The sequence below is a fragment of the Monopterus albus genome, unplaced genomic scaffold (genome assembly GCF_001952655.1).
Source record: "Monopterus albus unplaced genomic scaffold, M_albus_1.0 scaffold28.1, whole genome shotgun sequence".
NCBI lineage: Eukaryota > Metazoa > Chordata > Actinopteri > Synbranchiformes > Synbranchidae > Monopterus > Monopterus albus.
The window spans coordinates 4,009,575-4,025,621 of record NW_018127908.1 but is presented as its reverse complement, the minus strand read 5'-3'; the positions used below and the strand labels follow the sequence as shown (position 1 = coordinate 4,025,621).

The following is a 16,047-nucleotide window of genomic DNA, read 5'->3' as shown; positions in this document are numbered from 1 at the left end:
ATCATCATGTCCAAGCTACACCTTCAACTTCCTGTTTTAGCCTACGTCCACCTCTTTAAAGCTCATCTCACCATCCTGGAAGACTCTCTCCACATTCAGGCCATAGGTGGAGCAGGTCTCATAGTATGTGCAGCGCTTCAGGTCATTTGACAACTTTCTGGCCCGTGAGTCATCGATCACTCTGGGATTGGCGGCACTGATTGCATCTAAGGCCGAAAGATAAGAAAAGTATGATCAGTGGTTTAATCTGAAGATATACTGTACTGTACATGCAGTATGCATACTATATAAGGCATATACAGTATATCAGATGTAGGGCAAACACCTTGTGTTCCAACAAGGACCATGGGGACCTCAGCTGTGTTCCTGTAGCTGGATAGGCGCAGAAAGTAGTTGTACACTGTCTGGAAGCTGATCTCATCCTCCAGGCTAAAGACAAAAACCACCGCATCCACCCAGGCAGCAAACTGAAGACAGAGCAGAGGAGGTATGTTGAAGCACTGTGAAATAAAAGCTGCCTCATTATAACACAAGAGCATTCACACAAATTAATTATTTACTTTACAACCACTGGTACACTCAAAAATCTGCACTGTGTTTGTACGAGCATGATTTTGTGAAATCACAAGACAGTTATGGTCAGTGTTGTGTGAAAACATGAAACCTCCAGGGCGGTTATCTAACGGATTTCAGTGATGCAGGTGTGTCTAAACAGTCAAAGCTTTGAAATGAACATTGCAAAACTGTGAATTTTTCAGTGAAGAAGAAGAAGGAGTAGATCAAATTTTAATCATTTTAAATAACAATCTAACTTTTTTGTGGAACAACTGTATGAAACAATTATCATGTGTTGTATTTTTATATCTTAAACAAGTGAATACAGTCTTTTGTTGCAATGGGGCAGTATGTACAAGTATAAGTGTTGCTGTTGCAGACATTCAGTACTGATTTGTGCAAATGTGTCGCAGGCCCTCTTTATCATGCGGTTCACATATACAGACAGAAGGGGGCAGTGTAGCTACAACCATGGTACAAAGTACCAGTTCTCAGTGAAGGTGGATGATAAAACACTACTACTGAATTCTTGTCAGTTTTCTGTATTCCTATTGCGATCATAAACTATTAATCTTTGTATTTGCTGTGGCATCTACATTCATGATCTCTGCAAAAATTCTGATCAAAATAGAGAGAGAAGTTTCCCTTGAGCGAGGAAATCAATCCTAATGACATTCCACTGTATTAAAAAACAGAGGGTAAGCAGAACCCAGTGTAGCATGAACAGGGACAATCACGTATCAATCCTATATTGCCCTCTTGTTCATTCAGCTGCCACATCTTGCCCAGGTCCCCATAGGGACTGAATGGCAAATCAAGCCTCCAAGCCACAACTCTACTCAGCCTTCTGTGAGTGGGAACATAATGAAGCCCTTTAATTATGCCACTAATTATACAGGCAGCTGACAACTGAGCCAAACTCATTTCTATTCCCTAATCTCAATGAGCGTAATGCAAGCGTGAATTGGGACGCTGCCAGGCCAGGTACCAGTTGCGCATTGTAAATTTACACTGAACTCACATGTGACAAGAAACTGAATCTTGTGAATGAAGCTTCAAGCCAGTCTGCCTGTATTCTCTAAGGCTGGGTTTTGTTAGCATGTTATTATATCTGCTTATTAAATCTGAATCCTTTCAATTCCCTTATCTACCTGTTGAGGATGCTATAGTTTAAACTATTTTAAGTAACAAAAATTACCAACTACTAATTTAAAAACAAAAACCTAAAGAGTAACAATAAAAATTAACACATTCTGATGCTCAGGTTTTGTTATATAAACCACAGTTTTGCTAGTTAGCTGAAAAAATAGTGTAAATGTGTTGTAGTCTTAGCAAATAAAAAAGGATAAAAAGGATTTTTCTAGTTGTGGAAAGTACACATATTTAATTAAGCCCTGTGCTTAAATCTGCATTAACTGATCTTTTGGCTGTCACAGAGCAGCAGGAACAGTAAACACAATGACATTTAAGGTTGATATGGAAAACGTGTTATCAGACAATTGCTTTTTTTATACATCCAGCAGATAAAGAGCAACATTCATTTGGTGCTGTGTTTCTGACCACTTGATAAAAGTCCAATATTCCTCCAGTAGCTCCTGAAGAAAATATCTTACTCACCTAGCTGCAAAGTATTTTGTCTGCCTGGTAGATAGTGTACACTGATTTTATCAGAGCTTATTCATTGGAAACAGCTGCCTGTTGTGTCTCAGAACAACATTGGTGAGAATGGGGAGAGTGAAAATGTGTGGATAATAAAAAAAAACCCCAAAAGATTGAATACAGGATAATCCAGACACTGTAATCTTAGAAAAGTGGATGTTATAATGAATCCTCCATTAACTCCAGGTTGAATGAAATATTACTGTATGAAACACAAAGACCTAATGTTAAGGGTATTTAAGGCCTGGAAGAGCTGCAACTACTCTCTGGTATAGAATAGTTCAAGGGTAACATAAGATAAGAGAATAAGGGAAGCCCTTTCTCTCTCGACGCCCTTTGAAAAAACATAAAACGGTTCCACATAATATCGATAACATGTTCTCTTATGATGAGTTATTAAAGCCCTCTCTGCATTAAATGGGCTCCATTACTACTATTATTATGGTTAATACTCCATTAATTTCACATACTAACAGGATGATTGTACTGTCCCTTTAACCACAAAAATGATTTTGGCTCAGGTTGCTCATTGATCTGTTGTTCCCCCTTAAATGCATTTGGCAGAACAACCGCATAGTTTTTCACAATGCCCCAAACAGTCCTGCAGAGAAGCAATGGTCTGTCTCTAAACAGTTCCTGTCTGGATGACACATCTTGCAGCTTTCGAGTAGCTTTAGCTTAAGAGATATTTTCGTCAGAATCAGCACTCTTACTTGTAATTCTGGAGGCCCTCCTTCATCTCTGATCAGAAGAAGGTAGCTCTGTCCATCCACAACAATTTCTTTCTTGAACCGTCCACCTGTAAATGAGACATTTATTTCAAGAGTTTATCTAGTCATTCTGACAACATGAAAAAGTCTTTTCAATGCTAGTACAACATGGTCTTTCCTACTATGTAACAGTATAAAGAGGTATAATAAATAATATAACCACCAGGGGTCTCTAAAGTAAACCAAGCCCAAACACATTCACACTCATTAATCATACAAATATGAGGATGAGACCAAATTCAGTCTCAAAACGCTGCTTCATATGTCCGACTAAAGTTTGGCGAGATGTGTATGTACACTACATGTTTAAGTGCAGCTTCTTAATTTAGCCCTCCTGATTGTGTTGTTGCTCGGATCGTACGGTGACAGGAAGCCGGGTCTCTCTGGAGCCAATTACGTGGGTGTGAATTTGCCATTTAGCGTGTCTAATGCACAGATGCTGAGGAAATCACTTCGGTGCCACTGTAACTGCACTGCCACACATCCTGGGAAGGCCTAGTTTTCACTTTACAAACATTCCATCATTGTCCTCACTTCACTGCACGAGTGTGTTCAAAGACTGGTTTTAGAGCTTTATTATAACTTATTAAACTTTGCAATGAGATGATGAGACAATTTTAAATGTGGAAACTATAAGAAAGGAAAGGATGCGATGGAAGATCATGTCATAGATTTTAAAATTACATCTTTATTCTGAACTGGCGTGCCTCATTTCACACCACGTCCACAGGATAGTAGCAGGGAGACAACACTTGGCCCCCATGCAGCCTTGAGTTTCTCTCCCTCTTTCTTCATTTCTTTTCAAACACAAATGCATGTTCCTTGCCGCCAGCAAAGCAGGCTGCAGATAAAGAAGAGGCCAATGGGAGAACTATGTAGTAAATTAGATTTTGCATATCATTTCAATGGTTTGTGTTGCTGTGGAGATTAAAAACATTCAAATGAGAAAGCTGTGTGGCTAGAGATGTCTCTGGGAGTGTAAATGCTGTGTCATGAATATGTAATAGGAGTTAAAAAATATAACCAAATTGAATAACGCACAAATTTGAAAATGCCTAGGAAGGATCATGAAATGTATCAAATATAGATGCTGGAGACAGTAGATGTGTAAAATTACACCTGTTGTACCTGTCCAAGAATTTTATAATGTTAGTTGGTCTTCATGCAAAATAGAGTGCAACCAGCAAATTAGGAACTACAGATGTCACATCACAGAAGAGCCAAATGGGAATAACTGTAGCTTGGGCCCTGTAATTTTTAATAGGCAGAGCGAATTCCTGTCTCAGTAAGCAATACATATCTACTTGAGCCACACTGCCACCCTGGTTAAGTCCACTTTTTGCCCACTTGTCAAATACGGGATTCTCCCAGCTTTTTGCACAGGCTTTCAAGCCCTGCTGGATGCAGGTTGTGTAAAAGCAAGAGATTCACATACAACCATTATTTTTAACTGAGTCACAGAGCTTTGACGATTCAGACAAAGGAGGGAGAAACTATACGTATATCTGCTGGCTCTGAATCATGTAAAAAAAAGGGGGGGGAGAGAATACCAGAGATTTATCAGAAAGTGGTGTTTGTATCCAAGCTGGCAGCATGTCCAAATACACCAAAACAGATTATGGAAAGTCCCTGTGAAACCAGAATCCATAATGAAAGCATACAGTTGTAGTAAGAACATGATTGGGAAATGAAGTAAACAGACCGGTTACATAATAACCCAGGATGCTGTTGTCTTTATTGAGAGCTGAGCCAATTCAGTGCATCCAAAGAGAAAGCCAGTGCTGTGACTACAAGAGGCAGGCTACTACCACGCTCCTTCTCTTCCTTTGACAAGATGAAAAGTAAAGAAAGTAAAATATCTAAATTGTTGTTTAACATCACATAAAAAGAGACGACTAATAATCTTACAGACAGCCTGCAGTTGAGAGACGGGAAGTTGGTAGGCATGGTTAACATGCAGTAAGCATATTCTGCTTACACAGAGGCTTAGACCTTGACACAGAGCTACAATCCAATGGAGCTCCATCCGGTGTTAGCAAAAGCCCAGGAAAAAAAACACACTGGGGGGGAAAAAAGGCATGAGTGAACCTTTCTCTGCTAGACAATGTAAATGTCCAACCCGGCATAGAGCTTGTGTTAAGCCACATAAAAAATAATAAAAAAAAAACCAAGAGAGCCTGGGCAGCTGCTAATCATGAGACAGGTATGTTGTATCACAGCAACTCGCAGCAACGAATCTAAGCCAACATGTTTCCTTGATTACAGCAACAACACATTCTGTTTTTACCAGCATTTCCACCATTGAATTCTCAAGGACTAATTAAGCTATCAGGACTTTTCTCCCTTGGTGTAGCAAAATGCCAGAAGCTAATTATGTGCTTCATGTCTCATCCTCACTATAAATACAGTAAAATGCACTGCAAACCACTTAAAGATCATCAGTTAACTCCAGATTTGCTGACATCTTTGTGGATTTCTAAAAGAATGACTTACCTTTCAGGTCATAAGGGGGTATTCTCATTATGATTTTGCTGATAAATTGCACAGGCTTTCAAGAATAAATTGAAGAATCAGATGTTTAAATCTCAGCCAGTGAATTAAAGTGGCAAGGGGTCACTTTCTGGAGACAACCTCATAAACATGTTAAACTGGCTCATTGTCCATCAGGACATCCAGGAAGTAGGATTGGTAAAAACTTTCATTTATAGCCCAGAGAAATTATGGGTTTAGTTTCATTCCTGTGTGTAATAATGTGCAATCTTAAAAGACCTAATTTAGATTTCGATTTAATTTAAACATTATGCTTTGTTGTTATCTCGCCAGTTTTAGTGGAGGAGTGAAAAGAAAATTTATAAACTAAACCAAGACAATTATCTATCTTGGCATCCAGAAGCTTGATATAATCCAACACGCAACATATTAATACATGCTTATTGGAAAAATAGTCTCACAAGGCAAAGCAGTACCCATCCTAATGTTTATTGTTACACTGAGACAATCAGAGCCAACATGCTTGACTTCAGTAGGTTTTTCTATCATTTGATTTTGACACCTTTGAAAAACATTCGCTTAATGTAGACACTGAGACTATGACAATAAAAGGTAGAACTATATTCACCATGCAATGTTAACCTTAACCTTTGTGTTTGACTATCTGACATGTTTAGAATCACATCCTGACCCTCACCTCCAATAGATTCTTACCTTCAGGAGACTCCTCCTGCACATATGTTCCTGTCAAGTACCGGTGGACCAAGGCAGACTTCCCACTGGACAGATTTCCCACAATGCCCTGCAAAGCCAAGATTAAAAAACTGTGATTGTTGCTGACAGCCATAACATGACAGGTATGAACCACGCACATACTGTATGTACTGTATGCATAAAGGACCATGATCTAACAAAAAATTCCCAGCACAAGGTCCTCTTATGTTTCTGAAGTTGTCAGCCTTACTCAGCAATTCTAAATAAAGTAAGTGGACCTTGTGCTGAGAGTGTTTTTTCTGTTTACAAGATATGAATGAATCATAATGGTGGCTTTGCAGCTTTTAGCTCCCTATCTGCAAATTCAGGTTAACTTTTTATTACAGCAAAAAACTAACAAACAAAACAGTGCATCAAGAGTTACATTAGCTGAAATTACCAATTTCTCATGGACAAGAAAAGGAGGGTAAATAACAGAAATTTGAATTCAAAAGAATTAAAAAAAATATTAGTTGTACAAGTTCCCTTGAATGCACAGCCCAAAAATAGTTGTCAAAACACTTAATCATTAAAGCCCCACTGATACTATACATCAAAGGGTGACACATTAATTTATAACAAATATATTTATATTGGCATATATGTAAGAACCTAGGTAACGTTAATATGTGCATAGTTAAGGAACAAAACCATAAAAACCAGAGTTTGGTATTTAATGCAGGCTATATGAGGTTGAAATATTAAGAGGAAAGTCCTCATCATCGACTTGGTTGTAGTCTTTTCCCTCCTTCCGCTCCCTGGCGTCTCAAGCAGACCTAACTACAGCGCCTTCAGGGTGATGCATGGTGGAGCATGGACTGATGATGTCAGCATGTCTGGGAAGAATAAAGGTTGGAACATGCCTCATCTCCTCTCTCCCCTCCTCCTCTACCCACCATTGCCCTCTTTTTCAGATCATTAGTGGGTGTTAAAGCCAGGTATGGTTCTAATTATAGGGATGTTTGAGGCCCAAAAGAAAAGACCTCTTTAAGGCCTTTCCCCCAGCGACCCTCTGGATAATTGAGGTGTACAGTATATATCATGAGGTACACAAGCAGAATAAACTGAAGAAGTTTTAACTCCGAGCTTGTGTGTGGTGAGCTATGAGTCAACAAAAAATCGACTTTGAATGCACCACAGGCTCAGTGTTCCTGCTGTTTAAACTGTTGGGCTTTGTGACCTGCTGCTACATAGGCTTCATAAAATCAAATTGTCATATCAGCACTATTCCAGTACAAAACCTTTAGCTACTCCTCTTTGTAGATCAGATCTGGGGAAATCAAAGAATGTGGGCTTGATTATCAAAAGATGGCAACGAAACAAGACTTGACCGTTTCACAAAAACTACGAAGAAGTTGTAGCACATGTATTAGAGGATTCCTCACAGGATTAAGATAATTATTTCAACTAATCTACAGGAAATGTTTTGACCCCAGTTCCTATCTTTATTATTGCAGCATGAAAAAGATGAAGTCAACTTTGCTATTAGCTTCTGAAACAACTTCTTTTCAGTATGACCTTGTCGCTGAACAGCAGCTCTTTGAAAGTTGTCAAAGGAATGACTGATAGCAGAAGCAACAGTGACTTCAGTATTTCCAGGTCCATTTAACAAACCCCTGTGTGGAAGCAGCCAATTAACACCTCTGAAATATAAAAGGAAATATATGCATTTAAAGTGTTTCAAGGCAAAACACACACACACACACACACACACACACACAAAAAAGTCTGTCTTTGAGCTTCCTTTGGATTCTCCGCTTTTCACTTCCTTGTCTTCTCTTTTTGCAAGGTGAGGCAACAATGAATTCACCATGGAAATATTTTATCAGCTGGCGGAATGGTGAAGTGCCATTTTTCAAGGCTGCTGGTTTTTATGAGAGGATGGCATTAAATCATGTGAGGATGTCAGCTGTGCATTTGGCAGTAACCGTGAGTGCGCTTCACTGGCGGGTGCAGACTCAGGATGTGTCACTAGTTTAGCCCAAAACTGTCAGTCATCTCGTGTCCCACTGCAAACCACCCGGCATCTCCATGCCAACCCATCTTGTTAAAAATCATCCACTATGTGTCAGGGAAAATTCCAGCCAATTTCTCAACTGTTTCTTCTCATGTGAAATGCAAAACTGGTTTTACATGAACAGAACATGTTTTCCCACTAACATTTATATCCATCAGGGTGAGCTGACAGAATAGAAGGAGTCACTCACCACTTTCAGCTCTGGAACTGACCGACTCAATGTCCATTCCTGGCTGTTGACGAAAGAGTCTAAAAAAGAAAAAGATTAAAAAGAAGTGAAGCCGGGCAGCAGTGAGAGGTTATCTATCTGCTTGTGTCCCATTTGACCCCTGCTACAGTTACTATGGCATACACAGTACATCTCAGTGGATAATACCAACTTGACTATACAGATGCATTTTGTAGACTATGTATAGTGTGTGCAAAATGTTTTATGATGCATTGTGTAGCTGTTACTGTATATAGGCTAGACCTAACAGATAACACATTTCATCTACTTTTCCCATCAACCTTTATTTCTGAGGACTAAAACTTTACATTAAACCAGTGAAATTGTACTCCATAGTATAGCAGGCTTTCTCAAAAGGTCAAATGATTCGTAAGAGTTAAAAAAGGTCAACTTTGAGCTTGATTTCAGCCATACACACAGGGTGGCTGATTCTGTATTCCATAAGAAACCATCTTATTTTATTATCTTATTTTTATTTTCACATTATTCCCCAAGAGGATTTGTTCAAAATGACCAGAAAGCAAACAGCTGAACACATTAGAGCTACAACAATTACCACTTACTTGTGAAATCACCATACAATGAATCTGCAAATATTGTAATAATTATTTCATCATTTCATTATCTTTAATGAAAGGGCAAAAGTTTCAGCTTATGAAATGTGAATATTGCTTTTTTATTTTAAATAAATAAATAAATAAATAAAGAGTATTTTTACATTTTAGACCATTGTTCAAAAAACCAGTCCCTAACAATCACCCTATCAGAATTTGTTTATGCAGGTACAACACAGCTTCCAAGAAGGAATTGTGAAACACCTCAGGTAAGTATAATATGCAGGCTATTTCAGTATAAACAGTGCAAGAAAATGTAGGCATTTTAAAAGACTGCTACTATCAGGCTTGATGCAACTTGTTTGGGACTTTGACCAGATGATAATGCTCTGAAGAACGGTGGTTGGAAGGAACACTACAAAGAACAATACAAACCCTGCAGAGCACAAATGACACCTTCACAAGTTATGCCCGTTTCCCACAGTGATAGAGTACACAGCAATGTGTCATAACAACTATTAGAACAAAGACCACCTTCCTGTTTTAAATCAGAGCTTTCTCACCATCTGAGTCCCCCAAGTAGCAGATACCACCTCTAATACAGGAGTGTAGACTCCCTGTCTCCAGGCAACAGGTTATGTAATACCAAATAACCCTCCTTCCTCATCTCAACCATAACAATTAAAGTGTTCAACCACCAAATAGGGAGCCATCATTACACTAAGCCTGTTTGTTGCAGCAATCGTGGTCTCCCTTTGTGCCCCAGGCAATGCTAATATGAAAGAATGACAGCATAAATAGTAATCACTGTCACTATATGACATGTTTCTATTTTCTCTCTGAAACATATACTAAAAGCATGCATGACTCATAGCTGAGCAAACCTGAGCCAAAAAAACCCTTTATTTATTACAATTAAGAATAATAATAATAAAAAAAAACACTGTTAAAATGTTTACTTATTTCTGACCTCCATTTACAAAGGCGCCTCATGGTGCTTTGGCTGCCTCTCTTGTTGTGGGAGAGGAGGAGAGTGCACCCTGAACAGAGGGGCCTTTCACCAAGCATTGTGTGGAGCAGAGTAGTTTTTAAACAGCACGCCTCATGTTAAGCCCTCTTAGTGTGGGTCTGACATGTCAGGACACGAGCGATTCTGATTCAGTTTTAAAGTGGTGGAAACTGAATACAGGTCACAATCAGATAAAGCTGCTGCCTCATTTTTTTGGATTTCCTTTCATTTTGTACAGACCCATTATTTCCAAATGCATTCTCTGTAATTTATATGTTTAAATTAAGTTGTTGTTTTACATAGCTAGAAATGAAAAGGTAAAAACAGGCAGTAGTCAGAATAAGCAATTAGACCAATGCAATGAAATGTTCCAGTTTTTGCTGTGGTAACCTAATATTAGCACACAATCAATGAATAGAGAAATAAACAGAGTAATACTGAAAAAATAAACAGAGAAAAGCAGCCAACCACGCATTTTTCACATTTGCCTGATCTACATAATCACACTTTCAAAGAGAGGCACATTCTAACAAAGACCAGTCCATAGATAACCATGCAGAAAATTAAGGGTCATCAAAGGCCAATGCAGAAATGGCATTGTTGGCTGCTAACAAGCGCTGCTCCCTGGAACAGTACATTCTCTTATTATTGATCAGAACAACCCCGCTTATGAGTTCAAGGACAAACAAACAGAAAATAAGAAAGGAACTGCAGCTTTTAAACAAAACTGGACCCCCCTGTGTGCACTTCACAACACTGAAAACGTTTTTAGGAATTCATCTGATGCATTTCCTCCTATGAACGCCGGGTCCCTTAAACAAACTGTAACATAGAAAAGATGCGTGACTTTTGCCACAGTTATAGTACAACCAGTTTGGTGCCCTGCTTAAACAAAAAAAAGAAAAAAGAAAAACCAAGGCCAAACTGAATCCATGTGCTCTGTGTTATGTCATTCTTTAAATATGAGCATCACCACATTACTGTGTCCCAGAAATGCCAGTGGAAACAGAAAACTCCAGCATTCCTACCAAGAATACCAGCGTCTTTGTCTCTGCAAGGTGAAAACTGTGCTGCCAGCTTGTTTGTCAGGTTTCTCACTTTGCTGCTCATGTACACCCGGATAAAAATGGCTGTTAGGCCTTAGAGTAGTGAAGCACAGTTGCCCTCCACTTATGTCATTTCATGAGAAAAAAAAAAACAAGTGCAATGTGAGCAGAAACCCTGCATGTGGTTATTTGAGTGTTTGCACACACACACACACACACACACACACACATGCATTTCTATATGCAGTGAATCTGAAGTGGTTTTGAGAATAACAGAGGACAACTTTGAGGTTTAAATTTTCCCTTTAGCTCCGACTAACTTACCAACCATTCTTTCCCACCATCATAATTTACAGAGTGAAAATTTAGATCACTTCCCTGAAAACAAATTGGACATCTTGGCTCAGACAGGACTTCAATTACCTCTGCCAAGGGCGAGGGTTATGTTTTTGTCGGGTTTGTTGGTCTGTTTGTTAGCAGCATAACCCAGGAAGTAATGAACAGATCTTGATGAAATTTTTTGCAGGGGTATGGTAAAGCCTACAGAACGATTACATTTTAATTTAGATACAGACATATTTTAAAAGATTATTAACCACTGTGAGTGTTGGAAAGGCTGTTGACTGTATGTGAGACCCCAGCTTGCCAAAGTGCACAGCTGTGCTGCTGAGAACTCCAAGTACATATGGAGACAAATCCTTGGGCTAGCAACAACTGCCCATTTATTGTCAATGGACACCTAGTGCTGTCACTCAGTACACTTCACTTGTGAGACGGACTGAAGGAGCCCAGCAAAGCGACAGCCCAGAGATGAGGAAGGACCTACTCTTTGCAGTGACAGCAGAGAGTTTGAGCCAGACTCAAAGGTGTAATCATTTTTATCTGTAGGCCTGATATTATGCCATTTTATTAAGTTTTGAAATTTTTTCACTAACCAGTTAGATTGAGAATATATGGTCAGTCTATCCAAGTAATGCCCAAGTAATTAGAATTTGTTCGGATGTTTTCAGAGTTGTAAGTGCTCCTCAACTGACCAAGCTAGTTTTATTAGCAGACAGCTACATCTCGTTCAGAGCACAGTGGTCTGTCGGCAAGGACACCCATGTTCCAGCTGCACATTATAGATGCATTTCCACTGCAAGAACTTAACAAGTGGTATACGCTGTGCTTCCCTTAACCATCACCTAGCATAACCTCACAGGTTTACGCGGACAGTCCTATTTTGCTTTTCCACTGTATTCTGTGCTGGTCGGTCTATGCTCCTCTCTCACACACAGCTGAGCAGAGCACATGAAGGATCACTCCATAGTGCAACAATCAGTCAGTAATGGAGACTGTATGAGCAGTTTATCAAACAGCTGTTGAACAAGCAGAACGCAGACTTGCAGAAATGTGACGTTTTCACCACTTTGCCCACCGTCCACTCACTGAAGTGCTCGTTTTATCCATAAACCAACAAGTGATTGTCTGGCATGGCTATCATTTTTTTTTAATAACTTTCAAACTAATAATGATATCAGCATCATTCCAAATGCAAGCAGTGTGTTTTCATAATCAAGCATCATATTATAAGGTTTGCACTCTCTATGTGTGCTGACTAGTTTAACATAAGATCTGCAAATTGGGGTTTTGAGATGTATCACAGTACAATGCCTGTGGTGACTGGCATAATTTGTGGAGTTTAGAGTGTAAGAAGTTTCTTTTTTTGCTACACAAAACTGCAGCAGAGCAAACTAGTAGAAACAATCAGCCATGACTTAAAGAAAGAAAATATAAATTGCAGACCCCTACTCAAACAATCATTTGCAGACCCATTGGTGAAAAACATTTCTGGATAGGAGAACAGCAGGTTGCTGCTCAGTTACAGTCCTGACGAACAAAATGCTCCCTGGCTGAGATTTGCAGTGGCAGATGCTCAAATCCAAGTTCAGTTTCTGACAGATTTCCCTCTGCTCATGCACAGACTATGTTTCACTCAGTAATTTTCTTTAATATCTCACTGTCTCCCCATGTGTCCTGCAGCAGATGAAAGGGCATTAGTCCAGTGTTACTGTCACTGTCTGTATGTCTTGAACATAATTACCTGCTGAAAGTTTGGCTCACCTAATAAACAAATGCATCTTTTATATTCATTTTCAAGCTGGATGTTTTGAAGCAGGCAGAAAAATTCCAACTACAAGGTAAAGTTGACACAGGAAATATTGTTGGCAGGAAAGCAAAGGAAATGGTATCTAATGAGACACAGCAAAAAAAGAAGTGAAGGGAATTTCATTTTATGTCAGATTCAAGATAAAGGAGGATGGATCACACACGGGAGATTTTCTTTAAATTGTCATAATGGCAAGTCAGAAAAAATACACATCAATGAGCACTTTTCTGTCTGCTGTAACCCATGGACACCTCATACTGAGGCTTATTACAGAGTTCTATCTACAGTGCCAGTCCCAGTATTGCAACCTTCACTAGATAAGTGCACCAGTGACCACCTACATCTCATAACCCGCAGCGGCTCCTCCAGCCCAAAGACCCCCAGACAGCCTCCATCTCAGCACATGGTTCACTGATCACTCATGCATGCACAGGCATGAGAGAGTGGCTTTGTTCATCCACAGGTGTTAGCGGAGACACAGTCCATACGTCTCAAACCCCTCACCTTGTTACCTGCCTTCCCTGAGACCTCGCTCACATACAAGATTTAGAAACTATCAAGACACACTTAAACTGGGTGTGCGGGCATGTGTGCGCGCGTGTATGTCTGTATGTTTAGCTGTGGGAAGGTTGGGCTTCAGCTTTCTGGATTTAATGTAGAAGTAAACACTTAAGCAGGTAGCGACAGGCGCACAGTCCCACCCAGGGCACTGAGCACCCAACTTTACACAGGCTGATCGGCACACCTACATTCCTAATGCCTGACTGACTGACTCTGCAGTGGAATAAATGGACAAATACTACCTGACAGTCCACCACAAAGTAACAGGTTTCCCTAGTAACAGGTCATTTGTGAATACAAACAGGAGACAAACAAAGTTGACCTCGGGACCTATTATGAAGTTTATGTTAGATTGGGAATAAAATATCTGCCTTTCTGGTTCAAAGATTGATGTAAAGAAAATGAAAATAGAATATATAAGACATGAGATTAAGAGAAGTCTTTAACTTGTTATTGATGACTAATTAGGCCTTTGTGCCAAGGTGTCAAGTTGGAGCTTGACGCACAAAATGTAGCAAATCACAGCTGTTAATTCAGATAGTTACAAATATTTGCCTCTGTGCCTGTTCTTCCAGGCAACAGGACAAACACACTCCACTGTCAGAACTAAACTTTAAACATAGTACTTAAGTCATCTTCTCTTCTCCAATCATTATAGCAAGCCCTCTTAATTTAGCCCTGCTAGGCTGCCAAAGGCATCCCCATTACAGCCACTAACTGCTTTAATGCTACTGCTTTAAGTTGTGTCTCTGTGACGCCGACAGACAGCATTATCAAGGCTCCCATGCCCTGTATCTGGGTAACACAGAGACGGTACTGGGCCTGTGATATACCACAGCTGAACCACTATAAAACAAGCCATTATAATGCATTCTTATCAGTCACTGGTAATTTGAGTTTACTGTACTTGCATATTCATTTACTGAACTTTAAAGATCTCATGTAAGGCAAAGTAATTGCTGTGTTAAGGACACACAAACAGACAACTCACTTGAAAAATACTGTGAAAATAAAGTACCCAAAACAGAAATAGAACTTCCAAAAGGACTCTCTGGAACCAGACATTTTTGAATGCCTTCCAAACTCACAATCCCCCATGTGTTTCTCATTTGCCTGTTCTAAAAAAACATTTAAAAAAACACTGCTGTGTTTCTCTTGAGCTGTGATTCTCTTTGCAGTGAACAAGGAGCTATAAATGGAGAATTGAGCTGAAAAATAAATTCTGCAATCTTGCAGGTCTTACCTTGACCTTTGTAAGAGTCAATGCCTGCCAGAACCTCTATGGCAACTGGCTGTGACTTATTATTCCTAACCAGGGGATACTGGCTGGTGTCCTTGCTCTGGGATTGCTGGGATTCACATTTGCCACTGTATGGCTGCTCTTTTCTCCTGAAACGGTTGGCTATGAGGTGCCATATGCTTGGTTCTTCCTGAACTGGTTTGGAAGAGAGTTTTGCTGGAGAGAGGGGTACTTCCATTACCTTAACCTTCCCCCTGCTGTGATACTGAATGTACTGCATGCCCCCATCTTCTCTCCGCTCAATGGAAATTGGTAGAGTTCTTCCTGTGAGGTACGAGAAAGGCTGTAGAGGCATTGTTGTCTCCTCAGAAGTACTTTTAATCTCTTTACGATCCTGCTCTCCCTCAGACCCTAAAGTGACTTTGTCCCGAGGCCGAGTCCTCCTGATTCGCAGACTGAGGCTCCGTCTTAAACTGCTCAGTGTACTTTTTGAAGCATCAGATTTGCTTAATTTAGGAGAAGATTTAATATCTTTGTCACTTTCCTTCTCCATGCTTTTAGCTTGGGATGCTTTGCCAAATAGTCGCCAACGAAAGCCACCTTTGAGAAAACCTCCTCTATTGCTGCCGGTGTGACTGCAACTCTTCTGGCTGTCTATCTCCTCATCAGAGCCCCTCTTTCCTAGCTCCAGCACGGTCATACTGACCGGTCTGGGCCTAAAGCTCCTCTGGCGGTCCCTGTGGGTCACCTCTGTAGTGACCAAAGGCCGCTGAGCCACAGCAGGACTAAGGCCATCCACTGCTCTCAACTCAGCCTTCTTGTTTCTGCGCTGCTGGTTGTTTTCTAAAATGTCAGCCCTCCTGAAGGGTTGTTGGGTCTGGGGCTCTGAAAGGATTGGACCTGGGCCTGCCAGCATGCAAACACTTCTGGGCCTCCGCAGTTTTCTTTGTAGTTCAAGTTGAGAATGTCCTGCCTGCTTGATTGGGTCACCATACATGCTCACCGTCTTCCTGCT

The 16,047-nt window shown here is 40.1% G+C and overlaps 1 protein-coding gene across 3 annotated transcripts in view; it reads right to left on the bottom strand.

Annotated features, from left to right (window-relative positions):
* agap3 (ArfGAP with GTPase domain, ankyrin repeat and PH domain 3) overlaps nt 1–16,047 on the bottom strand; it is a 112,148-nt gene that overhangs the window by 51,111 nt on the left and 44,990 nt on the right. For 2 of the 3 annotated variants that reach the window (XM_020595922.1, XM_020595923.1), the window contains exons 2-6: nt 8,435–8,493; nt 6,189–6,276; nt 2,928–3,013; nt 326–467; nt 72–206 (exon numbers count right to left, since the gene is read on the bottom strand). In XM_020595922.1, the coding sequence (XP_020451578.1) occupies nt 72–206; nt 326–467; nt 2,928–3,013; nt 6,189–6,276; nt 8,435–8,493 (510 nt within the window). Of the gene's footprint in view, nt 1–71; nt 207–325; nt 468–2,927; nt 3,014–6,188; nt 6,277–8,434; nt 8,494–15,035 lie in introns of all 3 variants that reach the window. The other variant, XM_020595921.1, reaches the window with a different exon arrangement.